Raw genomic sequence first — 26358 nt, forward strand, 5'->3', positions numbered from 1 at the left:
GGCTGGAGCAGGTGTTGATGAGGAGTGAAAACTCCTTCCTACAGGTGTGGGGAACATCCAGGCAAGTCCATTCTAAGGCTGACCCCCGCCCCCCACCCAGACAGCCAGAGCAGCAGAGTCCCCTGGGCACGACCACTTAGGGCTGGGCTAGGCTGGCTCCTGGGACAGCTCCCTGGGCAGACCAGCCCTGAAGCATTCCCCTGGTACCCCATCTCCCCAGACATGCCTCCTCTTCAGCTCCTCTCTGCTAGGCCCAGCCCCGCCTCTTGCTCCCTGCTTCCCTGAGAGCCAGGATGAGTGGCGGACCTGATCACACCATATGCCTAGAACAGAAGCGGCTAAAAGCTGAGCTGGCACAGTGTCTTCTCCCAACACAGGCTGTTATCCTTGTGGCTGCTGACATTCCATTAGCGTGAGTGACCTAGAACGGAATTTCTCAACCAAACCACATCCTTTCTGGGATGGGGCGAGCGCTCCAATAGTCACCCTCTGGTCAGATCCTTCACTCCCGGATCCTGGGAGGCTCCACATTAGCTCCCGAGATTTCCTTAGTCTCACAGTTCAGCAGTGCCAAGAGGGATCTTCCCCACCAAAGAACCCTGCCCTGACTGTCCGTGACATCAATTCAAATGCCTTTGTGCAGCCACTTTCATTCCTGCCTCTCCTCCCATGCCCTTGGGCACCCATGTGCTGCTCATATGGGTATTAGCAACCTGAACAGAGGGACAGGCTCCCGGACTCATCTGTGTCCTGCTTCATGTCATTGCCCTTGCTGGGACTTCCTCTTTCCCTCCAACATCCGGCCAACTCCCAACCAGATGTCACCTCTGACTTTCTGTGCTGTACACACACCCCTTCAGGAGGGCCTTCACTATGTCGGACTTAGTTATCTGCTCACCTGCTGGCATGCCACTAATTCACTGCGGAACTCTCTCCCTGCCACTCCCCTCCCCATCACAGCACAAGGCTCCCTCTCCATCCCCTTGGCGGTTCCTCCCACAACAGGACAAGAAGGCTAGTAGAGCACTGGTGTGGGCTGGTGGGTGACGCTTTCCAGCCCATACAACAGGCTGGAGCCTCAGTGGAACCCGGTGCCCTTGGCACCCCACCCCTTCAACCAGCCCAGCCCCTGGCGTGCCTGTCTTATACACTGAAATGAGCCTAAAATGTCATTTGAAGAAGGGTTTCTGAGGCTTGAAAAAAGCCCACTATCTTAATTCGGTGGTTCTAGGCCTCCCCCAGCGTGACCACCCTTGCCCTTCTCTGAATATTCAGTAATTTTTACTTAATACTTACACAGTATAGACTTATACCTCTAGATGTTATCTATCTATCTATCTATGTGTATTTATATATTTATCCTTTTGCCACATAGGCTTAAGAGTTTAATAACAAAGATAAATTTATATCAAGCATTTTTAAATTCTAACAATATGGACACAGTGTGTGGCTGGTCCCACCTACAGATGGTAAAACTACTATTTATCTTGTCCTGTGTCCCGCCATGTGTCCCCACCTGGATGGCAGGTACCTGTAGGCCAGGGCCCTCATTCTGCCACATCAGGGTCCCCCTCGCCTCTCCAGTGCCCGGCACAGAGCCAAGAACATGGTGTCTACTCAGTTTGTGAAAATGTGTGTTGTCACAACCACACTCAGCGGTCTCGTAATCCGTGCTAAATCAGAGAGGATTTCTAACACCACCACTTCCCACGGCTGGGTCTCAGGAGGTAAGAGAGGAATCTGTTCGCTTGGTGCCTCATAACTGCTGAGGGGGCTGGACTCGCGTAGCCAGTGAGTGAAGTGCTGGCCGAGTCTGTTTTAAGCTGTCTGGAAGCAAAGTTTTACAGAGCCTGGGACAGCAGGGGGTTCTGGGCAGGACATGAAGGTATCTGGCTCCTTGTGATTCGGGGTCTTCATCCTGGAGGACAGTCACCCAGGCAGAGCCAGAAGTACAACCAAGGAATGCGTCTGAGACAGGAAGGCCTGGAATATGGGCTCCTAGCAGCCCTCTCACCCTGACGGGAGCCACGTGGGAGGGGAACAGCCACACTGCTGTCCTCAGACCCACTGTGATGTCACTCAGAGTGGACAGACACTGGCCCAGGAGTGAGAAAGCTGAGCCAAAGCCCCAGCTCTGTGGTCACCCAGCAGCGCACATCACAGGTTCCAGTGAAACGGGAGTGAAGTCTCCCACTAGATGAACTGCAATGACCTGTAAGCAGCAGCTGAGAAACCCGCAGCTGCATTCAGTCCTCAAGCCCGGGCCTGCTGAGTCTGCGGGACGGGACTCTTGCTTTCACGCTGCTGGTGTAGACCCGGCAAAGTGGTTTCCAGGCCTTGTGCCTCTGAAGGCTCCCAGAAAGCCCCCGAACCTCTCATGGCCTGTCTGGCAAGGCAGGGGGCCCTCCTCGTGGTTCCCGGGACTTAAGAAGGATATAAGAAAGGAAGAGGACAGGAGGGGATGGACGGAGCCCTAGCCAACTAGGTCCAAGCACCCTTGGCTCTAGCCCTCTCTTGCCAGCACTTTCCTGTGTCTCAAGCTATGGAAGCCCATGTCGAATAAACACCAAGGTCGTACAAGAATGAATGGCCTTCCCATGCCTTGCATCTGAAGGCAGATGTGAAAGCGAGTGTTCTCTCTGGGGAAGAGGAGAGAGCAAGAGTCCATGTAAACACGCCATGTGCTCTGTCCTGCTGCGGGGGTGAGGCTGCTGGGTCCTGGACTCCACAGTCCCGTCCAGTTGAAGTGGTGTGTGTGCCCTGGTCCTAGTAGGGAGTCCCAGTGGGGCCACAAGGCCACTCTCCAGGAGCTCACACCCTCCCAAAGAATGCCGCCCGAGCATCGGTAGTCCACAAAGGCCACCTCATGCCTCACTCAGCCATTGTCCTCAGCACACACTTCATCTACCACTGTGCTCTGGTCCAGGTGGGGGGGTCTGCCACCGCCCACGTCACCTGCACAGTCCAGCACTCTGGGGGCGCAGACAGGGACAGCCCCTGCTGGACCATGAAACGTCTCAGCCTTGCAGAGTCCATCTGCAGCTCTCTGCATCTGGGCCGGCCCTCCTCCTGTGGGGAAGACAGAGATCGGCAAGGCCGGTGTCTCTGCGTGTCACCACGGGGCATCTTTGCCCATCCTCGCAGTCGCTCAGGCCAGGGGCTGATGAAGGAAGTTCTCGGGGAATGTGTGGTCAGCCTAGTGTCCTCCCCCTCCCCCTCCTCTCCCTCTCCCTGGGCCCTGCCTGGCCTGTGCTCCTGGGGCAGGAGCAGCCTGCTAATTATTTGTCAAAAGGATTAAGACTTGGAGCTGTTCCCATGTGAGGCAAAGACAAACCATTTTTCTTCCCACTGCCATAAAGGAGAAATATCTTAGGGTGAGCCTCCTCAGAACTGTGTGAACATGAGCCTTTCCAGAAGAAATTTTTTTAAAAAAAAAATTATTTTGAACACAGGGGATATTTTTGTGAAGACGGCTCTAGCTAAGCAAGCAATGGCCTGGGGTCAGAGGTCATCTTGTCCATTCCCCTTTCCAGGAGCCTCCAATCATTCTCTCCTATGTCCCTTCCCTGGCTGCTCCCCCCAGCCCCCCATTCCTGGCAGTTGGGGAATAACAGCAGAACTGGATGTAGGGAAGGACATGGGCTGTGTGGGCGGCAACGGGTCCACATTTTCACTCCCATGTTCCTGAAAATGACTCCCTCTAAAATTGCTCAGCATATGCAATAAACACCTGAACACGGCCACTGCCATCTACTGTAAGGAGCCACCTCTGGCCCATGCCTCGCTCCCCATCAAATGGGAGGACACTGTGTTGGAAGAGGCTGAAACAGCCTTCAGCACCAGACAATGCAAGTACACTCCCAGGCCCTGGCACCTCCCGGCAAGTGCCTTCACTCCCTGGGACAGTAACGGAAGCGCCCAGGGAGGCCGCTGGGAGGAGTTAGGGCAATAGAGCCTATAAAGGCAGCCCTGGTGCACCCCTCAGGACAGGTCTCAAGCGTCCACACCATCATCCACATCAGTAGACCCTGTGCCCGGCGGGGAACATGACTTTCTTCTCTTTGTGTCCCCAGTGCCTGACCTAATGTCAACACGTCTGCTGACTGACAGAAGGAGGTTGAGCCACAGAGACTCACTGGGGCCTTTGGAGAGTTGCGGGCATTCCCAGATTCACAGAAGTCCCGGGAAGACAGGCGGCGGCGTCTTGTGGAACTGTCCATTCTTTGTGGTCCCACCAGCACCATCCGTCTGGCTCCTGGCCATTGTGGGAGCCTTCCGTGGTGGGGGAGGGGATGGCGGCAGGTGTGGCAAGTGCACAAAAGGGGGAATTATCTCTTTAAAGGACAGTAATTAGTAATTCTGGCTGATGGCTGTGCCGTGCTGTTTTAATGAAGAGTTCTATTTTTACAGAAAACACATAATTGAGTGAAAAAGCAGGCTATTCTTTGAGTCAAGCAGCCACGCCTCTGGAAAGTCTAACTCCTGGGCCAGGAGGCCAGAGCCTGTACGCTGCACGGGGATACACAGGAAGTGGGCCCCATCTTACATGCCCCACGTCCGACTCGGTACTGAAAAGCAGGGTCCAAATCTGATGACCCAAGTTCAAACCCTGCTTTCCCTTCTTCTAGCCATGTGACCTCCGGGTCAAGTCACTTTAACTTCTCAGAACCTCAGTTTTGTATCTGTAAAATGGGAATGGCAGTATTTTATACAGTATTGTATACCAGCAGGGGAGGGGGGTTGTTCGTAAATAATGCACATTAAGGCCTAGCAGGGGGTTCTTCCTTCATAAAGCGCTCAATCCAGGTTTGCCCTGCCATTGTTTACCACTACATACAGTTTGCTTATTTATGCCCTCATTTGTAAAGCGAAAGTAACATAGTTGCTGTACCTCCCGGGGTCCCTGAGGGGATCAGGAAGCTCATGCACATAGAGTGCTTAGAGCAGTGCCTGGCACAGAGCATGCTCTGGGCACACTGCTGTTTTACTATTACTGAAGCTCATGGGGTTCGAGCCTCTCAGGGTTGTTCAGCCCACCACCTGGCTTGGGCTCTGGCCTCTGCTCTGCCCCGTACCAGCCATCTGACCTTGAGACATCATCTAGCTTTCCATTAGTTTCTTCATCTTTTCAAGTAGGAGGGCTGTAAAGAGCAAAAAGTAAACATACCCAAACAACAAAACCAGGGTAAGTGGAGTGAGGGCTGTAAGACGCCAACATCCCTGTGGGTCCCTTCCTTCCCTCCAGAGCAACAAACAAAACAACTCCCACAGTCTATCCATCGGAGGGTCTACTGGGGTGTGTGGGTGCCCAGCTGTGGGTCCCCCACAGGGAGGAGGGGGAGGCAGGGTGCAGGCTATGGGGAAGCTCAAATGGTGTATCTGAGGCAATCAGGGAACAAACCAGAAGACAATCCAGTACTTAATTGAGTGGTTCAGTTTTGACTGACAGGGGTGAGGGGTGGGGGGCTTCCAGGGTAACTGGAGTGGAGGGCTGGCCCAGCAGGGATGAAGACCTGAAAGTGGGGCAGGTTGCTGGGCTGACTAGGCAGAGAGGCCCATCCCCAGGACGGGAAGGGACAGGGGAAGGGAAGGAGCATACCCCCCCCACCCCCCGCCCTCATTCAGGCTGTGGTCACCAGGCTCTGACACCTGGCTCTAACCAGTGGCCCAGGAAGACAGGCAGGTGCAGGGCTGCCCGGGTGGTACACACTCTACCAAATTCCATGCCTCTGGGAGACTCCACCAGGGAAATTAACTGGTTAAACTCACACACATGCTCTTTGAGCCTATTATCTTAAAGTGATTCTAAGAGGAGTGAGCTCCCTGAAAGGCCATAGTGAAGCCCTTCCCAGAGACTAACCCCAAACACAGATGGGACCTGACAATAGCTCTTAGCCATAAAAACCAATGATTTTCCCTTGGGTATGGAGGATTAACTGATCTCCCACCTCTTAATGAACTCATTCAAAGTGAACCGATTTTGGGGAACCTGCGTGACTCATTTGGTTGAACATCATCAGACTTTTGATTTTGGCTCAGGTCATAATCCTAGGGTTGTGGGGCTGACCCCAGTGTTGGACTCCGTGTTAAGCATGGACCCTTCTTAAGTCTCTTTCTCTCTCCCCCCACTCCAGGGACCCCCCTCCCCCCACCTCCCCTGCAGCCAGCAAGGTTCTGCTTCCTGAAATTAGCTCCTCCTTGCTTTAAAAGCCCTACCTTTGCCTGGAGAATAGCCTCAGGGCATTTCTGAGAGCAGCCTGCATCTAAGCTCTCTGGTGGCAGGCTGCAGGGCAAGGCCTTCTTCTTCCCCACCCGTTTGTTTATTTATTTTGAAAGATGGGGGGGGGGGCGGGGGATGAATCCTAAGCAGGCTCCTCGCTCTCAGTGAAGAGCCTGATGTGGGTCTCGATCCCACGAACAGCAAGATCATGACCTGAGCAGAAATCAAGAAGGACACTTAACAACTGAGCCACCCAGGTGCCCCATGGCAAAGCCTCTTTATCTGTGCTGACCCAGCAGGCCTCCAGTTATCTCCAGAAGACTCTACAAACACAAATGCGTGGTCTTGAAAGATAAGAATACAAACCACGCATCGCCTTTCCATAACCATTCAGGAGTGGAAGAACTTCCAGAAAGAAGGTCCCTAGGTGGAACAAAGGTAGTATAAGACACCAAGAAGCAAAGACCTTGGTCTTAGTCTACAATCTCTACCCAGTGAGAGCATCCACTTGGGACCCACCGACCACCTGACCACCCACCGTAGAGGGGAGGCCAGCCCTGCCTCAAGGGCAAGAATGCCCTCTCTCCAAGAAGCAAAAGGGCTTTCTCCTGGGGCCTGGCCACAGTGCCTGCCTCCAGCAAATGTTGTAAGCCAGGAGATGAGGGAGTGAGGATCAGGAAACCAAGGGCTAAAACCAGTTCAGCACAAGTGAAGAATTCCTTTTGGGAAAAACTGCAAATAATGCCTGCCTTCCTTTCCTCTCTTCCCCAAACAAACAAAATAGCCTGGGTCGTCTACCCTCCTGTCTGAGCACGAGCGGACTGCCGTGGGGAGACTGAGGACTGTCTGACTGCAGCGTCACACAGAGCTAGATCACAGGAGGCTCCACAGAACAACCAGTGAAGGGAAATGCTGAATGTCAAACCAGCTTAGCTGATGAGGAACTGACCTTTGGGGAAGAAAGTGCTGGTGCCAGTGATTACGCCTGGCTTAACACTTCCCTCAGCCACATGGCCTGCAAGTTTAACCCCTGGCTCTTGTCCTCGCTGGGGGCTGTGGCGGCCAAAAATGTTTAATGAATCCAGCAAAGTGATAAACTATGTTTGTGTTAATACCTTTGATTCCAGCCCCCTCACTGGAGTGTTGGTATTTTAAGTGTCTTTTTGATCTACTACAAGTCCCTGGGTAGAGCCATCCAATAAACACACTGGGCTTAAGTCAGAAATCTTAAGACAGGCCTGGGACTCTGATCCTTCTGCCTGGTGGAATGCATGGCTAGAAACATATCCCATGCAACCTGAGAAAGAGGTGAGGCAGGCCAGGTAGATCAGAGAGGTGCCCTTGAGGCCATAGTTCGCCTTCACTACAATTAGCCAATGTCTGGGCCCAGCTCATGCCTAGTTATCAGCTCAAACATTTTCCAAAACAGCCTACGTTTCCTGGGGGAGATGGTTGTGCCGATAGTTTGTTTATACACGGCGAGCTCTGGCTTGTTGAGAGGGCCATATTATTCCTGCACTGGGGGAGTGCCCCCCGGGCTCTGGCATACCTTCCCCTAGGATCTTCCGAGTCCCCCAGGCCCTGGGCTGGGCCAGGCAGAAACTCCTGAAAGGGTCTAGCCTGACCCTGCACCCACCAGTCCACCCAAGGTCTGGGCTTTCAAAACCGGTCTGGCAGGCTGCCAGACCTGGGGTGGGGGCAGTGACTGACAGGCTGGTTATTGGAAAGCTCCCATCATTAGCCTAGGAATTTTGTTTGGTTCCCATGGCGACCTTCACTACAAGCGCACTGACTAAAGCACAAGGAATCTGTTACCTAAAACCAGTGCCCCTGGAGCCTCAGCTTCGGGAACCGTGCTTATCAGGGGCCCGATCCCCTGGACCCCATATTCCTGCCCCTCCCCAGGGGAGCCTCCCAGCTGCCTCCCCTAGCAGGGAAGAGCAGGAAGACTAGCACAGGCAGCTTCCGCACAGGACAGAGACCATTCACATTCCACCGCCTGGCTGGCTTGGAACCCAGGTCCAAATATGGAGTTTGCTGCACCCCTGAGGCCCCCTGCAGGCTGGCCAGGGACAGCCCAGCCAGCACATGTGTCCAGGGCTTAGTCAGAAGCCCTCAGGATTTCAGGAAGCTGCTCAGGGTGTCTGGTTGCCCCCGTGCCAGGTTCACACTGTCCCGGCGGGGCCATCAGTCTCTGCCTCATCACGTTTCTGCCTTTTAAACCCGAGCTCCATTAACTAAAGGTCATCCCACAGCACAGAAATCAAGATCCTCTTTGCTTTTGCTTCCTAATCCCCGAATTTAGGGGGGATTTTCAGAAGTTCAGCTCCACGAGGGCTGGGTTTTTCTTTGGGAGCTTCAAGACTGCCTATAGGAATGGTGGCCTCTGGTGCAGTTAAGGAACCTTGACACCTTCCCATGGGGCTTCCTGCCTCGGCCCGCGCCTCCCTGCCCTCCCTTGAACGATGCCCTCCTCTGCTCCAGGCCCATCACGCACCCTACCCTCAGCTCCCACCTTGCTGTTTTACCCTGTTGGTGTGCTACCTTCCAGATCACCTCGCCCCACTGCTGCCCTTGAATACACTTCTAAACGGACTGGGAGACCTTCTCTTGCCTGAGTCTCACAACAGATCTTGGAGGCAGAGGGAGGCAGGACAGAGGTCTTTGGCAGCTGAGCAGGCTGCTGGAAGTGGCACAGGTCAAGAGCACCGACCCAGTGAGGGCAGGAGCCTAACTGTGACCTCACGTGGGGACCAGCTTACATGGAAAGCGTTTCATCCCGCCCACCGGCATGTCCCCTGTGCCAGACCTCCTCCACACTTGACATGGGCCTGCCAGCCTCCTCCTTCACTAAGAGCTTCTGGGAGCCGATGCACAGGCAAGGTCGACGGAAAAGAGCATCTGAGAGGCCTCAGCCCCTTAGGACAGACTCTGGGGAGCTCCTGGTGGAAGACACACCTCGCCGGGGGCACTGAGGTCAGGGTGAAGGGGGTTTGATCTGTTTGGCTGCAATCATATTTACTGGACCGGCTGTTGAATGCTCTGCCGTGGCAACAGCTGGAGACACACACAGCTTGTTCCCAGCACAGGGAGCAGCTGGAGGACCAGGATGCAGCTTCAATTGAAAAAGCAATGACATTTGTCAGTGATCCCTGGCCGGTAATGGACTCAATGACATTTCCTGCTAATCCATGGGTTTCTGTACTCTGCTGTTTCATCTGTGGGGAGTAGTGTTGCCTGATTCGCAAAGAACCACGGTCATGCTCTATGGGCACTCCACAGAGCTACGTGGTAGGTAGATTTTCCACACCCACTCCCAACCTCTTATGTATGTTTTTTTTTTTTTTAAGGCTGATTTTTTTTTTTTTAAGATAACAGAAATGCATTGTTTCATAGTTCAGAAGGCCAGATGTGGCCTGTAGATATTTTTTTTAGTTTTGCAGCCTTTTGGGGCTGGCTCTGATCAAGACAGAGATCCTTATGGCCATGGAGGTGAGAGGCTCATGGTGGCTTAGAGATAAGGAATCTGCCACTGCTTCTCTATCCCCACTGTCCCCGGATGGGCAGGCTTTGCACAGTGAGGCATCACAGAGGATGGGATTCTCTGGTCCTCGGCCTCTCTGCAGTGACACAAAACAGAAGAACCCTAGGGATGGGACTCAAATACTTTCCCTTCTTGGGCTCGGACTTCAGAGATATCTCCCTGCTGCCAGCCCCGTGGCCCAAGCTCCCAAGGCCCTGGCAGTGACCCCGTGGAGTCTGGATGGGGCAGCTGTGTTCTCATGCAGAGGCTGCCCCTTCAGAAGGCTCCTGCCTAAAGGAACAGGGACATAGTTGACACAGAGGGACACAATTACCCTACAAGTCGACCAAGAGCCCAATTGGCACTGGGGAAGAGCTTGTCATCTTTTTTGGGTTTAAGGTTCCTTGGAGGATCTGCTGAAAGCCATCTCCCTGGGTACACGCACACAGGCACAAATGTTATGGTTCGGTTCTCGGTATGCTTGGAGGCCAGAAGCCCACCCACACCTCCTGAGGGGGAGTCACCAACCTCAGCAAGGACCACCTCCTCCACCACCCATAAAGGCCCTTGTGGTTGCAGAAAGCACGCTTGAGGGGAAGGGTGTACACTCTGCCTGCACAGTACAGAAGGACTGCAGAGAAGGGGGCTTCCTCACCAGGCCAAGGAGCCCAGGGGACAGGAGACACCTCCCCTGGGGTGGGCTGGGATGCTGAGGCAGAGCCAGAGGGCTGCCCCCCAAACCAACACCCACCCCCAACACAGCGTGAAGTGCCATTAGCTTCCTCACACCAGGCCAGGGGATGTGATTCTGGCGGCAGAAAGAATTGAGCCCGGAAGTTAGGAAGAGACGCTGCTGTGAGATGTCAGGCACTGGAGCAGGTTGGGGAGAGGCTCCTTGCAGGGCCTGGGGGTCCCAGGAAGGGCCAGGTATGCAACATGACAGTCCCCTACCCTGCTTCTATCAGGACAGCTCTGGTCCCCTCTGCTACCACACAGTCTCAACTGGCATGTAAGCTTTCATTTGGGAAAAGGATGTGCTGATAAAACCAGGTATGACACCAGGCCTCGCTCGCTTCTCTTTCTATGACACACATTCTGACCTGGGAGCAGGGCGAGGAGCCCCTCCCCACTCTAAGATTTTCTTCAGGAAAGTTTCTTTTTCCATCAAAGCCTGACGAAAAACGCACGCGCACACGTGCACATCCACACACAGCTGGTAGAGACCCTGCCTGACAGTCGTGAGGACAGAGCCAGGAAAACAGCAAGGTATCTGGTACTGGAAGAGGGGGAACCTGGGTCTTCTGTGTTGTTTCACTAAATGTGAAAAATGAACTTCTACACGGTAGGTCTTGCTGTATTACGCTTGGGATTAATGAGATGAGGTACCCCGTCGCCTGTCCACACACACACTATTTCATCTGTGCTGTACTATTCCCTCAGTGACCTGCCTGTTCACGTGAACTGACCTGGGGGCTTGCTCTTCAGTAGGGCACACCGGGGAGTTTCCGGTAAGGGCACTCTGCTGCTCCCAAAGCACCTTTCTTGAACCCTGGCAAGGACAGAGACATCCCGCAGAGCTCACAGGCACAGCTTCCCGCAGCATCCTCGGGAGGAGGCTAAAGGCACAGGAAAGCCGGCTCTGCCCCATGATGGGCTAGGGATGGACAGAGGTGGACGCCCGGGAAAGGAAGCCTCCTTGGGCTGGGAGACTTGCAGCTTCCCTCTATCACCTAATATGGCTGTGGCGCCCCCCAATTTCTCCTCATTCTTCATGAACCTGCCTTCACTGCCAGTATGAGTCACCCCTCAAGGAAGCCAGGACTGAGCTTCTTTCTGCTGTCTGAAGCAGGGCCTCCCTTCGCTGGTTCTAACAGCCTTCTTCAGACCCGAAGGTGGAACAGAGTGGGAATGGGGGCGCTCAGGGACCCCTCATCCTGGGTTCACAGGATTCAGCTAGACAAGGTCTATTATATCCAGTGTCATGTGCCTGGGTGGAGGGGGGCAGAAAGCAAAAGATGACTGGCCTCCTCCTTGTTCCCTCCTGCAGGGCCATGCACCCTCCTGCCTCAGCTGGTCCAGCATGGCTCGTGTTCCCCAGTGTCCTAGTTGGGTGGCAGTGGGTCCTCTCTGTATAGGTGGGGGCAGGAAAGTCTAGTCCTGCCCCACCCACCATGGCCTGGGGCAAATGCAGCACAAACCCTGCTCCCCAGAGAGGGGCATCTGGGCAACGTGGCAAATAGGGCTGCGGAGGAGCCGAGGATGGAGGGAGAGGCCAGGACTGCTCTGGATGGAGCGAATCCCTTTCCTCCAATGCCGGTGGCCTGCGTAGAGGCAGGGGGATGGCTCACTTGGCCTCCAACCATGTCAGAATCCCATCCTTGGCTGGCTGTGCCAGGGTTATGATTAAGGTACACAACTCAGTGTCCCCATGAGGCTTAAATGCAGAGCCCATGGGGATGGGGTGGAAACAGCTCAAGCACGTGCATTTGAGCACAGTCTCCTCTGTGGTCCCCAGAGCTCGCACGGAGCCCGCAGCTGCCACAGAGAGCCCCTCACTCCCCACCTGACACTTCCTGGCACAGAATGTCAGAGCCATTCCCTGACCCCACACGTCCTCCTCGCCCCACCTTGACCCTCCAGCCAGGGAGTGTGCATGCAGTAGGCACTTAATCAGTATGTGCTGGCTGGCTACGTGGCAAGGTGAGGTGTGTGTGGGCACCTGCATCTGTGGCAGGCGGCCCCCAGCCCAGGAGTGTCCATGGGGAACTCACTTGAAGTTCTCGGGATACTCTGTGATGGCCATGTTGATAACGTCTAGGGCATGCTGGTAGTGTTTCTGGGCAGAGAAGAGGAGTGCCAGCAGGTGGAGGGCGTTGGCATCATCCCTACACATTTTCAGGACCTCCTGCAGCTGCTCCATGGCACTGGAGATCTGCCAGAGAAAACTGCCAGGTTAGTGACCTTCTCCACGGCCCAACATCCCCCAGGACCTTGGTGCCAGTGCCTGCCATCGAGGGCACAGTGGACTCAAGTGAGCCCCTGGGCCCTGGGTGGGGAGGGCTGGTGCTCTGAGGAGAAAACACACCCTAATGGCATGGCAAGAGGGATCTGTTGTCCCAAGTCAGGCCTGGGAAGCCACTGCTGCTCAGGCCTAAAGAGGAGGTTTATGGTGTGGCACAAAGGGTTTGGGCAGACGCCGGGGCTGTGAGAAAGCTACCCAGGTCACAAGCTGCAGACCGAGAGGTGGCCTCCTCTCCGAATGGTTTACGGAGTGATGGAGGCTGACAGACCAATGCCTCCTCCCACTCAGAGGCTCACAGTGGCAAGAGCTAGGCACTTGCTAGGTAAGGGGTGGGGTGTGGGTCCCGGCTCTGCCACTGCCTAGCCGGGCCCTTTGGGTAGCTTCTCTGAGCTGCAATTCCTAGCCATCAAAATGAGGGAAATGGTCATGCCTATTACTGTGGCTGAGAGGGGGAGACGACAGAAGAAAATGTCTGCCCCATATTGGACATGAGTAAAAATGTGCATTTCCCTCTTCAGGCTCCCAAAGCCCAGGCGGCGACCAAGCTGGTAAGACTCTCCCTTCTTGTCCTAAGGGATGTGTTCTCTCACGCCCTCAGGACTGGCGGCCACATCGGCTCTTGCAGCCCTGTCCACATCAGGGCCTGACCCTCCCAGGAAGTTCGGGACTCTTTTCCAGAAAGTCTTGCTCCTTACCAAACCTCAGACGTGGGCCTCCCATGCTCCTATGGTCCCGGTATACCTGGTGCCAGCCTGGGGCCCACCCAGCCTCTCCCCTGCCCTGAGCACTAGTGCCAGGCCCAGACTCCTCCGGCAGGAGCCCCCTTTCGTGGAAAATTCAAGGGATGTGAAGGAAGCTAAGTGGTTGCTGTGTCCGCTTGCCTAAGGCTACTCCTCCCCGGTGATTCTCCAGAGCACCCCATTATCCCGGCCTGAGGATCCAAACCCACAGCGTCACTGCTTAGGCAGCCGTACGTGCTCCGGGCAAGATGGGCTGGCGGGCTTTAGAGACCCAGGCAAGCCAGGTTTGGGCTAGAGTCCATTCCCTGAGGCTCCCAAGGTCTGGGGTTCCCAAGGAAAATGGGTGCCAGGCTCTACTGGCCTGGCCCTGCCATCTCTCTGGGAGGACGGACACCGTTCACCCGAGGTGGCTGAATCATGAAAGACATCAAGAAATGCATCGCCAAAGGTTTATCATGAACTTGAAAGCTAAAAATACAGTGGTCTCTGACCACGTTCCTTGCAAAACCAGACCAGAGTGATGTTCCTTGCGGAGAGCAGCAGAGAGGTCCCAAGCGTCTCACTCAAGACCTGGGAGTCCGGAGTCATGGGCATAGTGGGGAGGTGGGCTGGGACAGGTGGCGGCAGCCGGGAGGTGGAGGCAGGAGAGTGGGGGGTGGGTGGGCAGGTGCAAGGGAAGGGAGAGAAGCAGCAAAAGGGAGTGGGAAGCAGAGCCGGGCCACCGGGGAGAACAAGGCTGAGACGGAAGACCGGGATAGATGAGTGATGAGTCCAGTAGGGGTACACACGGGCGCTGGACCAGGGGGTGGCATGGGGGGTCCCAGTGATGGCAGTAAGGGTGCAGTGAGGGGAGAAGCCAGGCTGCTGCGGGGCCTGAGAGGAAGGTCAAGCAGATGGCAGCACGAAGCACCCAGGCGACCCCAGAGCCAGGAGAAACAGCTCGCTGAACCACCTGAGCACAACACCAGAGGCCAGGAGATGGCACTGACCCGGAGGCCAACTGCAGGCTGGCGGATACGGCTCTAAAGGGGTCAGGGTACGCGATCCTTAGAGCCACGTGGCATCTCTTACTGGGGGTAGAGTGGGCTCTGGAGCAGAAACCCGGCTTCAGAGCTGGCTTAGCTGTAGCTCAGCAGGGTCTTAGTTCCTCTAGTATAAAATGAGGCCAAGGGCACCCTCCTCATCAGATGGAGGGCTCAGCCAGGTCAGCAGGGTTACAGCAGCCCCCACGTTTGCCAGGGCCGCCCATCACCTGACCCCCAGAGGATGGAGGCTCTGTTGGCTTCTCTCCACCAGTCCAGAGGCCAGCCCCATTCCCGTGGTGCAGGGACCTGTACTCTGGGTATCAAGGCTGTCGGCAGTCCCCGAGCAGTCCAGAGCCCAGCTCGCTGGGTCAAGGCCAAGAGGTCCTGCTTTGGAGGCCGGGGGTGCGCACCGAGCCCCAGCCTGTGTGAGGCACACACACAAAAAGCAGAGACTCCCAAGGGCCTGGGGGAACCAGGAGCCCTCGCTCTTTTATGAAAGGTGACCCCCCCCTGGCTGGATGACAGCCTGGCCTTACTCCATGGACAGACCAGTGTCCTCAGGGCACCAACAGCTCAGCTGCTCAGCTTGGGAAAGAAGGTGGGTTGGGCAGTGGCAGTAATTCTGATGGGGCCAGCGTGGCCAGGGGACAGGAGGCCCTACCCGGTCCTAGAAGCTGAGCCCAAGGGTATTGCCCACAAGGGCAGGGACAAGCTCTGGGGTCCACAGAAACAGCTCCGTGTGTCAGTCACTCTGCTCTCCTAGACCCGTGGAGAAAGCCTGATTGATGGAAGGAGAGGACGTAAATGCTTCCTGTAGTCACTCACCAACTTCTCAGGGGACCGAACTGTTCAAGGGGGTATGAGGACAGAGAAGAATCCCTTCCTGCGTGCCCACCATGGGCTCTACCGCGTTTTCTGACTTAATCCTTACTAGGCCCCGCTGAGGTGGCGTTCAAAGGTGCTCAGAGAACAGATAAAGAAACAGAGACTGAGAGAGGTCAAGTCACTTGCAAAGGGTCACGTGGCTGGGAACAGCAGTGGTGCCAGGAGCAGACCCGCGGCCCTCGGGGACCTGGGAGTTAGGAAATGTGACAACAACCCACCTGGCGGACCAGGGCCAGTTGCAAGGAGACGTAGAGGATGACCTGGGGGTCACCGGGCGCCAGCTGCTGGGCTCTGTGTGGGGAAAGGGAGTGACAGGTCAGCCAGCAAGGATTGAGCCCCCAGTGTGTGACATGCACCTCGAGTGTGCCAGCCCTGTGTTGAGTGCCGCAGGGCAAAATGTCAAGGATTCTCAGAGGGTGCCCGCGGGGGATGATGGCGTCGGCCCCAGGCTCCAGGAGGGCTGGCTCTGCCGAGGTGGGGCCGTCCAGGAGGGGAGGGCTGGGGGATGGGTGCTGCCCGTCACCTCTGGGCAACTGTTGGCCTGCCTGAGGCCCCGTGGTGGCTTTGTACAGAGCCCGGAGCCTGATCTCTCCATTGCAGGACAGAAGGGAACACTCCTGCGGGTGGAGGGCCTGGGAATGGCCTCTCTGGGAGAGAAGCCTCAGGAACGAAGAGCCGAAGAGCCGGCCTGGGTAGCTCAGCGGGGGTTGGTGGGGATGGGACTGTTCTGCCTCCCTGGGTTCAGAAACCACCTTCCCCAGAGAGGGGTTGGATGTGCTACATGTTCCCACAAAGACGGCACAGGAGTCTAGGGCCGGCCCCAACCCAACAGTTTGCACATCAGTCCTCGGAGGGAGTACACGCAAAGGGCTGGGAGGGCGGAGGGAGAAGGATGCTTTGTGGGGCCCAAGGCTGGGGCGGAGTCAGGGGCTTAGCAAGGACGGGGCTGAGGGAGAGAGGGCCACCACAGGGGAGGGGCTTCTCTGGCATCCCCCCCCCTCCCTCCAGGACCCTACCCTGGCTGAGGACCGGGGTGGGGGGTTCTCACAGGCTGGAAGGAGGCAAATATCAATTTGGAGCCCCTGTTGCTAATACAAGGTGCATCCCTAGCTTGGTCTCACATCATCCTCACAACCGTAATGGGCTACTACTCCCATTTTAGAGGCCTGAGCTCCAGAGGGCAGGGGCTAAGCCTGGGGGCACTCTACCTGCCCAAAGAGCCATGAGAGCCGGGGTTTCCTAGTCAATAAAATGGGGATGGAAACCTTCGTTTGTCTATACCAGAGGGTCCACTGAGATAGATAAAGCACGCGGCTGTGCCACCTCATGCCCCTGCTTTGGCGGGGGCCCTCCTCACCTCTCCAGTGTCTGCAGCGCTTTCCGGTGCAGCTCGTCTTGCTTGGATTTCAGAGTCGCTGCAAGAGACAAGACAGAGACGGAGCCATGAGGGGCTGCCGAAGGGGCGCCGACCCAGCTCTGCCCCATCCCGGGGCGCTCAGGCTCTGCAGAGACAGGCAGGGCTCTATCTGGCCAGTGCTCGCACTCAAGCAGCTCCGGACTGATGCTACCCACCGCCCTAGTTACCAGGGGAGGGTGCGTGTAAGAGTGTGAAGTCTGGGTAAAAGACTGGAAATGGGACTGAGAAGTGTGTCTGTGTGTGTGTGTGTGTGTGTGTGTGTGTGTACTCAATGACGTGTTGGGGGGTAGGCACAGGTGGGACAAGACGCCTGGTAGGCCACCGTCTGAGCCCCTAAGCGGACGCCTCTAGGCCGTGGCACTCACCGTCAGTGGCCTGCAGGCTGTAGGTGAGACCCAGGGCCAGGTAGCCCTTGGAGAGGAACTCCCCGGCTTCCTCCCTCAGGTCGATCACCATCATGGCAAAGTGCTCTGCCTCCTCCAGCTGCAAAGAGGACAGGCAAAGGTCAGTGAAAGGGCTTTCCTGGCTCAGTCACCAGCCTGGGACTTTCAGAACTACAATTCCCCGGGTGTTGGCAGCACAACCAGAGGCCAGGTGGCCTGTCTGAGACCACACGACCACGGAGTGGAAGAACCGAGGCTGTTTCCTCTATCAGTGACTTCCTAGAACTCCTCCCTGCAACCCAAGGACCTGTGGCCAGTGTCAGAGGGGAAAACTTCCCTTGCCCCAGACATTCTAGCTCCCCAAAGAGGACTCTGCCTAGAGCGTGGACCCAGGACCAGGCCAGCTGGTGACAGCTCCTTTCATCATCTGGCCTCTGTAGGTGGCTGTCTGTCCCTGGCCTGTGCGGCAGAGAGAGGGGAGCCAGGGCCGGTGGGGGCAAGGGGGTGTGGGCAGGCAGGGCTTGGGGACTGGGCCCTGGGGACACCGCCCACCCTGCAGAGTGGGCAGGCTGCCACTCTGGCTCCATCTGTGAGCTGGCTTCCTGACACAGGGAGCTCAAACTTTTCAGGGGAAAAAGGCCTGAGGCTGTTTTTGTCCCGGGAGCAGGAAGAACTGTTTAGTCAGAAAGGACCCAACTGGCACAGGTCACGTGTGCACACACCATCACACGCGTCACATGACATGAAGACGGGCTCCCACGGCGGTCGGGCTAGTCAGGGGAGACAGGGGACAGCTGGGGGATGGTCACAGTCATGTCCGCTCATGGCCCACAGGCCTTGAAGAGGCCCCCTCCCTCCTTCTCAGCCCAGGAATGGCCTCTGCCCCCGTGCCAGGCATGGCAGTGTACTGACATTAGTGTTCCTGAGAACACAGATGGGGGCCTCCACAGCTAGGAGGCTGAAGGGATCATACCCAAGCCCCGCTGCCACCCAGATGTCAAGGCCCCCTGTGTAGGGCATCTCGTCCCCAGCAGAGGTCCATAAAGTCAGACGACCAGGGAGCTAGATTCAAACCCAAGTTGGCTTCTGGCATTCACACCAGTGCTGCTCCTGCCCTGTTCTTGTCCCTGCCACCCCATCATGGCAGGAGAGGGGCAGCTCTGTGCATCTTGTGGCCTGACCACTGGGCACAGCCGGGGCACCGGTGGACCCTCCCTCCCTGGAACGTGGAGTTGAGATCCTGAGACAGAGCCCATCGGCAGAGGGGAGAGGAGCTGCCCTTCACGTACAGCTGGGGTACGTTCTGTGCAGGGAAAGGGCTGAAGGAGCAGAGAGCTGCTGTGTAGGGAGGGAAACAACAGAACCCAAACATAAGGAAGTAGAGCACGTGAGCTGACGGCCCAGACAGAGTGGTGGGTGAGGGGCTGAATCCCTGTGTGGCCTGCCCACCGTCCCTGACCAGGGCAGTGCTCTACCCCCTCGTGGTGGTGCTCTGGCTGCTGGTCTGGACAGGAGGCCACCCCTAGGTTGGTGGGCTGGTCACTGAGAGGAGAAGGGGGTCCAGGGACCTGAGCTCTGACACTATCAGGCCTTAGGATTCACTGTTTGGGGGAGGCCATAGCTCAGGAAACCCCTAAGCTGCCAGCTGCCCATCTCAGCTGGCTGGGGGGTGGGGGGCCAAGGCTGTAGCAGCTAAGATCTGGTCCAGCAGGACCCGGGGCAGTGGGGGTGGGCTTGGTGGCTTGAGGTCAGAGCCAGGTTGAGAGAAAAGCACTGGAAGATGAACTCCCAGACACAGGCTCTGATCCTCGCCCGGCACCTGACAGCTGTGGGGCCTGGAGCCAATCACTTAATTTCTGTGCCCCAAAGGTCCTCTTCTGCAAACTGGGGAGTTGGACCCCAACTGCGCCTCCCCACTAACCTCCACGGAGGCTGCAGCAGCAGGCTCTGTGGTGGGCCCAGCTGGAGGCCCCAGTGATGAGGGGCAGGATGCCCCGGTGAGCTCACAAGGAATCGCCGCAAGCTGACACGGTGGCTCTTAGTTAAGGCTCCCTGCATAACGCTGGCATGGGGCTAACTAGAGCTCCAACAGTAAGATAATCATGTGGCTGTGGTCGTCCAAGGAAGACTCATGGTGGGGCAGGGACAGGAGGGACCGAGAAAAGGGTTAAGTGAGTAAACTGTACCTTTCCTCCTTCCTAATAGCCCACTGCTGACATGGCTCATCGCATACAGTCTTTAGGCATCATTATGCCCCATCCAAACAGGACGAGGCTTGTTTATAAGTCACCAATTACCAATTACAGAAATAATCTAGAAACCTATTACATCCATGTATTATATACTCTCCCCATGACCATGTCCTTCTACTCAGCGAATGTTCGCTTCTATCTCCTGCAACCCGTGTAGGGAGGGTGCTGGGAACAAGGCTCAACAATTACTGGCCAACAGGGAGAAGTTACTCTCCAGTTCACACACATCATATTCTGGATTAGGAGAGCTCACCACGGTTTAGCTTTAAAAAGTGAAAACAGGGGCGCCTGGGTGGCTCAGTCAGTTAAATGTCCAACTTCTACTCAGGTCACGGTTCATGTGTTCGAGCCCCACATCAGGCTCTGCGCTGACAGCGCGGACGCTGCTTGGGATTCTCTCTCTCTCCCTCCCTCTCTTTCTCTCTCCTCTCTCTCTCTCCCCCTCCATCTCTTTCTGCTCCTCTCCCACTTGCACTCTCTCTCTCAAAATAAATATATAAAATCAAAAATCAAAACATATATCCTTAGCCTGTCCAACTTGTGGTCCACTCTGATCCCCAGGTCAGGAGCCTTCCTCAGCCAGTACTTGCCAGCCTTATCCATGCAGTTTAAGCAGAGTGTCAGCATCTGTCTCAAATCAAGCTCACAAAGCTTGGATATACCATTTTCCCTTGATGGCCAACCCTATTCTGGTTTCTATTACCTACTGTAAAGCAGCCTGTTTGCACGTGGGGTCACTGCAGTGGTAATGAAGGGAAAAAAATTACCATTTGTTTTAAGCATGACGATATATAACATGATAACATACGTGGGTGCTCTAACTGGCCTAGCGAAAGAAAAACTGCTGTCACAGCAAACAAAAAACAAAACAAAAACAAAAAAAACAAAACAAACCCAAGATTTGTATGTATTTTAAACATATTTTAAAAATAAGAAATATGCAATTTAAGTATATATATGTACACCTACACACACCCACATCGACAAATACATACACTCACAATGCACCATTCCCCTTCATCCAAGACCCGAGTGGCAATCCTAAAGCCCTTGAGAAGTGACTTTTCCATCTTTGTTCTGAAGTACTAAACCCTCTCCCCGCCCCCGCCCCCCCTCCGCCGCCCTGCCCCCAAGTCCATAATCAGTTCCACACTCAGATAAGCTCTCCACACAGACAGCAGGACCACCTTGAAAGCTAAGAACACAAGTCCGGGGACCAGACTTCTCACACTCAAATCCTGGTTTGGCTCCTTACTAACTGTGTGACTCAGGGCAAGTCACCTCCTTTTGCTATGCCTCAGTTCCCTCTTCTGTAAAATGGTGTAACAAGTATCTGTCTGTGAGGCAGCTGCTGGGAGGACTGAATGAGATAAGACACAGGGAATGCTCGGAGCAGCGCTTGAATAAATATAAACTATTATTAGTAGTTAGTGAATCTCTATCTATAATTAGTGAACCTTCCAGAATTCTCTTGGGCATCAACCTCACCGATGTGGCAAGTGCTTTCTGAGTAAAGTCCTCGTGCCCCTTGTACGTGACCTCACTGACAAATCGGGGAAGTGGCATCAAAGACTCTCCTGGAATCCAAAGGGGGTACTACTGCCCACCTTTCAGCTCTTGCCTCAGAAAAGGAGACAAGACAGAAGGGCAAGCTGGGTGTCCGCAGCCCTGGGCAGTCCACTGTGCCAGCTGGTCACACCCATCCACAGTCCGGGACACACATACCTACACCCACTAACCCACCCTTTGTCACAGTGCTCACCTGTGCTGTAGGTAACACACTGGGAATGACATTTTCCGCCCTATTCTCTGATAGTCTATTTCCATTTCTTCTTAAGAAAGAGTTCTATTTCACAACCCACTAACAGGTCTCAACTTCCGATGGGAAAGCCATGGCTCTAATCCAGCGGTGGACTGAGCTGCCTGGTGACTGTCCATCTGCAGCCGCCGCCAACAGCTTTCTCCCTGGGACTACCACACTTGGTCTCTCCAGTCTCCACACACTTCTTTCAGTGGCCTCAAAAGCCAGCAGCTGGTGGCTCTGTGGTTGGGGCTGCTGTTTCTGCAAGATTAGCTCCGATTACAGTGCTGGGCCCTCCTCGCTCATCCACACACTTCCAAGGTGACAGGTTTTTAAAGTTCTTTTCAACCGTTCTCCTTCCTGCGACACATTACTTTTTTAACATCTCCCTTACCTATGGCAGTCCTGTAACTTCACCATGAACCCCATAGAGAGACCCCCTCCACGCCCCTGCCACTCCAGAGCGGTTTAGCGCCACCTGGCGGGTCATAGCACTGCTGCTGCTGGATGAACAGGTATCTCACAGCTGAAGGTTCTGGGGGACACAGGGAGCTTTGGGGACCTGTTCGAGGCCATCTGACTAGTGAGTGACAGCACAGACTTTTCAACCCAGGTCTCCTGAGCCTACATCTGGATCTTTCTGAGCTGCCCGATTCACAGCTGCCCTCTGTGGGTCTTTACTCTCTTCCTCTCTGACCCTTTGGGAAAAGGAGGCACTGAAGGTTCTAACGTGTGGACCCTCTGCTTCGGCTTTCTGGAAGTAAGGGAAGTGTCCCCATGACCTCACAAGTTCCTATGGCTCTCCAATCTTCTTGATTTGGTCCCTACACAGACAGGCTTCTGGCTTGCACGCCTGGCTCTTGCTCGCCTGCCTTCTGCTTCAAGGGCTGCCTCATTCATGTCACACTGGGCCAGAGAGATGGACCCCTGGCATTTCATCCTCTTCCTCTCTTCCTAGGAACCAGAGAAAGTTCCTTTCTGAGCCTCTCCAGTTTCCCCTCAGTCCCTTCCCACGGAGTCCAGCGCCTGTTGTTATCCACTCCACTGAAAATGCACTTTCTCCTTCCCGGGAGGAACAGGACGAAATTTCTGTATTTCCACAGGCTAGCAGCAAGACCGGTGGCACTGTCTTCCCTGCCTCATAAACACTCAACTCCTCTTCCTGGCTCTGGCCACCTCTGAATCTCAAAAAGGGAGGCAAAAACACAAAAGCACGTGCTCTCCGAGAACCCGCTGTTTTGAAAGGTCTGTCACAGGCATAGCTGCCGTCCATCAGGTACCTGCAACGTGGCAGGAAGCGACTCTGCTCAGCTCTGGTGTTCCCATCCACGGTACAGATGAGGCACGGAGGCGGGTACATTACTCCCCTAAAGTCACACAGCTCCTAAGGGCACGGGCAGGGATCTGAACCCTACCCTCTCTGCCTCCAAAGCCTGAACTATTTGCACGGCCTCATACTGCCCCCTCAGGAAGAGGCTCAGAGACAGCACCACAGACCTTTCCGAAGAGGAGCATGGTCTGCCTTTCCATTTCGTAACTGCCCTCTTGTGTGTGATACATAGCACACATGCACACCCAGCTCCTATCCTCCTAGGGAAGTTTCACCTTTTTTTTTTTTTTTTAAAGTTTTTTATTTATTTTTGAGAGAGAAATAGAGACAGTGTGAACAGGGCAGCGTCAGAGAGAGAAGGAGACACAGAATCTGAAACAGGCTCCAGGCGCTGAGCTGGCTGTCAGCACAGAGCCTGATGTGGGGCTCGAACCCACATACCGTGAGATCGTGACCCGAGCCGAAGTCGGACGCTAAACAACTGAGCCACCCAGGTGCCCTGGGAAGTTTCACCTTTTAAAACATCTTAAGTAAATTGTGTTTGGAGAGATACTAAAATATAGTTACATCCTCTTTCCTTCTTGCCCCAAGTAACTGACTGGGGACCTTGGCAAGACATTGGCCATGCCAAGGCAGGAGGCTACCACACACTGCAGCAGTACCCCCCACCCCAACCCTCACCTAGGGGAGCCTCAGGCTAAGCCTCAGGGCCAGTGCCCTTCCATCTGACCCTATACCTGCCCCAGGTGCAATCATCCTGTAGCAAACCCCATGTCAGTCAGCATGTGACTGCGCAGGGCCCTCTGCCTGGTGCCCCCCTTCCCCAACCACTACCTGAGGGGCAACCTCGCTCTCACACCTAGACCCAGCCTAGGGCGTCCCACACTGCCTCTGGGCATGAGGACAGGACATGGGGACAGCAGGTGCTCCACCTCTGGGCACATGGCCACAGAGGCTGGTTTTACCCAGCACAACTCGTTTTTCAAATGTCCCAGTTCCAACCTCCTTTCCTGCAACCTGGGCCAAGTTGTCCACCCCCAGATTTCTGTCCCCTGCTCATGGGGCTTGGCTAGGCGAAGGCTGGGCCCGCTGGGGGCTGTCGTGAGCCAGAAGAGCTGCAAAGGCAAGAGACAGAGGTGGCATCAGATGCCTTTCAGGAACAGTGCTCCGTCTCAAGCACTAGCACCCCTCTGCCCGCCGAGGTCAGACCTGTTCTTCCTGCTTGTGGCCCTGCGAATAGAGAGTGCTGGGCCGCCTCTCTTCCGGCCTTGTTGGAGAATAGACTGCCCTCAGCTACCCACGGTCTGCTCCCTGCCCAGTGCCAACTTGGGAACCTGAGAATCACTGAACCAGAGGCAGACTTCCCACACCCGTCCCTCTCAGCCAGCTGGGGCGGGAGTCATTCTCTAAGATATTAGCAGACACCTAACCACATGCAGAGTTCTCTGCTGGGGAGAGAGCCGCAGGGTGCAATGCGGTAAGGATAGAAGCTCCCCGACTAGTTGGGAAGAGAAGTACCACGTAAGGCAGAACTGGGTGCCCAGTGATTGGGCTCATCGGCAAGTAGGGTCTATCCGAGAAGCACCGGACATTAGCTTTGACCTGGGGTTTTGAGAAGGAAGAGAGACAGTCTCTGCCCTCAAGAAACACTAGTGATGCCAGTGTAATGTGCTAGGTGTCCAAGGCAGGTATAAACGGGACTTTAGGGAGGTACAAGGGTTCCAGGTTAAGGACAGCGGCCGGGAGCCACCCCCTGGCCCTCCAGCATGACCTGGCTCTAGTCTGGACCCAATTTAAACCCTATCTCAAACCAGCCCCCAAAGCCGTGCACACTTCTCAGCTGAGGTTAAACAGCTCACCCTCCTCCCTGATTCTGATGACAAGTCTGCATGTTTAGGTTTCCTTTTGGGCTTTTCTATTTATGTTGTCATTGATGACTTTGCTCCTAACGCATCTGATTTCAATTTGGACTGATTTGATCCTAATTTTATTACCATGTAATCTGAATGCATGTAATGACTGTAATTATGCTGCTGAGGGAAACAGCTCCTCCACGGCGAGAAGACCTAAATTTAGGCTTCCTGGCAAGGGGCTGCTGGCTGGGTGGACACCCACGGCCACCTCAGAGCTGGCAGCCTATGAGGGGACAGAGGCCCTCCCCAGCCCTAGCTCAGTGAGGCGGATATTTGGGGCTTTGTCCCACAGATGGGCATGACGTCCCTTTTAAGAGTCCCAGAAACACGCAGTAGTATGAGTGAGGGGTCGGCAAGCCCACCTTCTCTGCACCCCCGGCTCACACCACAGTCTGCTGTTGCAGTGCTCAGTCTGGGTGTCTCCTCTCTGCTGGCACCCCTATACCAACCATGTCCCCACAGCTCCCCCACCTTTAAGATGCAAGATGCCAATAGTGCCCTTGGAAAGATTTGGGGAGCAAGGAGTTTCCCTGCTAATCATAGTGTGGGGAAATGTAGCACCTCCTAAAGTCCATAGCGTGATGGAAGAGCCCACCAGTGGCCTGACCCTTCACAGTCCAAGGCCATCTCCTCTGTGAATCTCTCTGACCCATCCAGCCTTCTGCATACTTTATGTCACTTATGCCACATATGAGGAACAGACTGTAATTATTTCCATTTTATGAAAAAGGAAACTGAGGCACAGCAAGGTTATGTACTTTACTCAAGACCACCCAGGGGCTGGGCAGTGAAACTCTCACCCACCTCATCACACAGCTTCTTCTGATGCCTGGAGCCTGTTATAGGTCCTTCTGCTGGATTTCTCCCTCACCAAAACCACCCTCTAAAGGCTGGGGTCGGAAGCCATGCTTCCCTCTTCCCCCACCATTCACAGCGAGTGGGGCCATGCAGCGTGATGCAGGCATTTCAGCTATAGGAATCAGACCAGGAGACAGAAGGGAAGGTCCTGTTTCTCTCCTGCTCCTCAGGCTTGGGGGTCAGTCCTCTCTGTGGCAGAGAGAGGGCAAGGCCCACTGGGGCCGCGAGGTGGGGGACCCAGGAGAGGGTTGGGGTGGGAAGGGTTAGAACATGGAGTCTCCTTTCCCAGGGCTGGATACCTAAGGAAGGGGGAGCAGCAGCAGGAGCTGGACAGGCGGCTAATTCTGAAGCGCCTGCTGTATCACCCTGGAGCCTGGCCCCTGCTGCCCCGAACAAGCTGGGCCCTCAACCACGGCAAGGGTGGCCTTGGGGGGTTAGGGCAACAGGCAGGGGAGGCCTGTGTGTGGGTGCGGCTTCCTTTGGGGAGGTGCTGGGCCTGGAGGGCAGATGAAGGAGCTGGGGCTGTGTTGCCTGCAGAGAGAAGTGGGCTCCTGCCAACATGCGGGAGCGGATGTGCTTGTTCTAAGACAGCCCCGGACGTCAGGAGGTTGATGCGGGCTTAAGGAAGCGGAGACCCTCGGGAAGTGAGCTCCTAGTGAGAGGAGACACCATGCAGAGGCCCTGGCCCAGGACGCCATAGACTCAGAGCAGTCATCGCGGGAGACTGGGCAGGGGGGTGGGGGGTGGGGTGCTCCAGGCCCAGTGCCATGACCGCTCCAAGCCGCAGGCTTCCGTGAGGGCCTCAAGGCCTGCCTGCAGTAAAGCCTGTCCTCTGGGGAGAGGGTGCTCAGAACAGTTCCTCCACCTCAGCTGAGCCCCAGGCAGGCAGCTGAGCACAGGGCAGGGACCTGCAGGCTGGAGCCCAGAGGACCAAGGGGGCTGACAGAGGAGGCCACCCTCGAGTCCTGCCCACACAGAACTGCACCCTG

At 55.5% G+C, this 26358-nt stretch overlaps 1 protein-coding gene across 2 annotated transcripts in view; it reads right to left on the reverse strand.

Annotated features, from left to right (window-relative positions):
- The window catches only part of TTC7A (tetratricopeptide repeat domain 7A), a 119775-nt gene that overhangs the window by 30509 nt on the left and 62908 nt on the right, over window positions 1–26358 (reverse strand). For both annotated transcript variants that reach the window (XM_039245938.1, XM_039245939.1), the window contains 4 exons: window positions 17198–17315; window positions 16773–16830; window positions 15634–15706; window positions 12515–12675 (listed from right to left, as the gene is read on the reverse strand). In XM_039245938.1, the coding sequence (XP_039101869.1) occupies window positions 12515–12675; window positions 15634–15706; window positions 16773–16830; window positions 17198–17315 (410 nt within the window). The remainder of the gene's footprint in view (window positions 1–12514; window positions 12676–15633; window positions 15707–16772; window positions 16831–17197; window positions 17316–26358) is intronic.

The sequence above is a fragment of the Hyaena hyaena genome, unplaced genomic scaffold, assembly GCF_003009895.1.
Source record: "Hyaena hyaena isolate Hyena2069 unplaced genomic scaffold, ASM300989v1 scaffold_274, whole genome shotgun sequence".
Taxonomy (NCBI): Eukaryota; Metazoa; Chordata; class Mammalia; order Carnivora; family Hyaenidae; genus Hyaena; species Hyaena hyaena.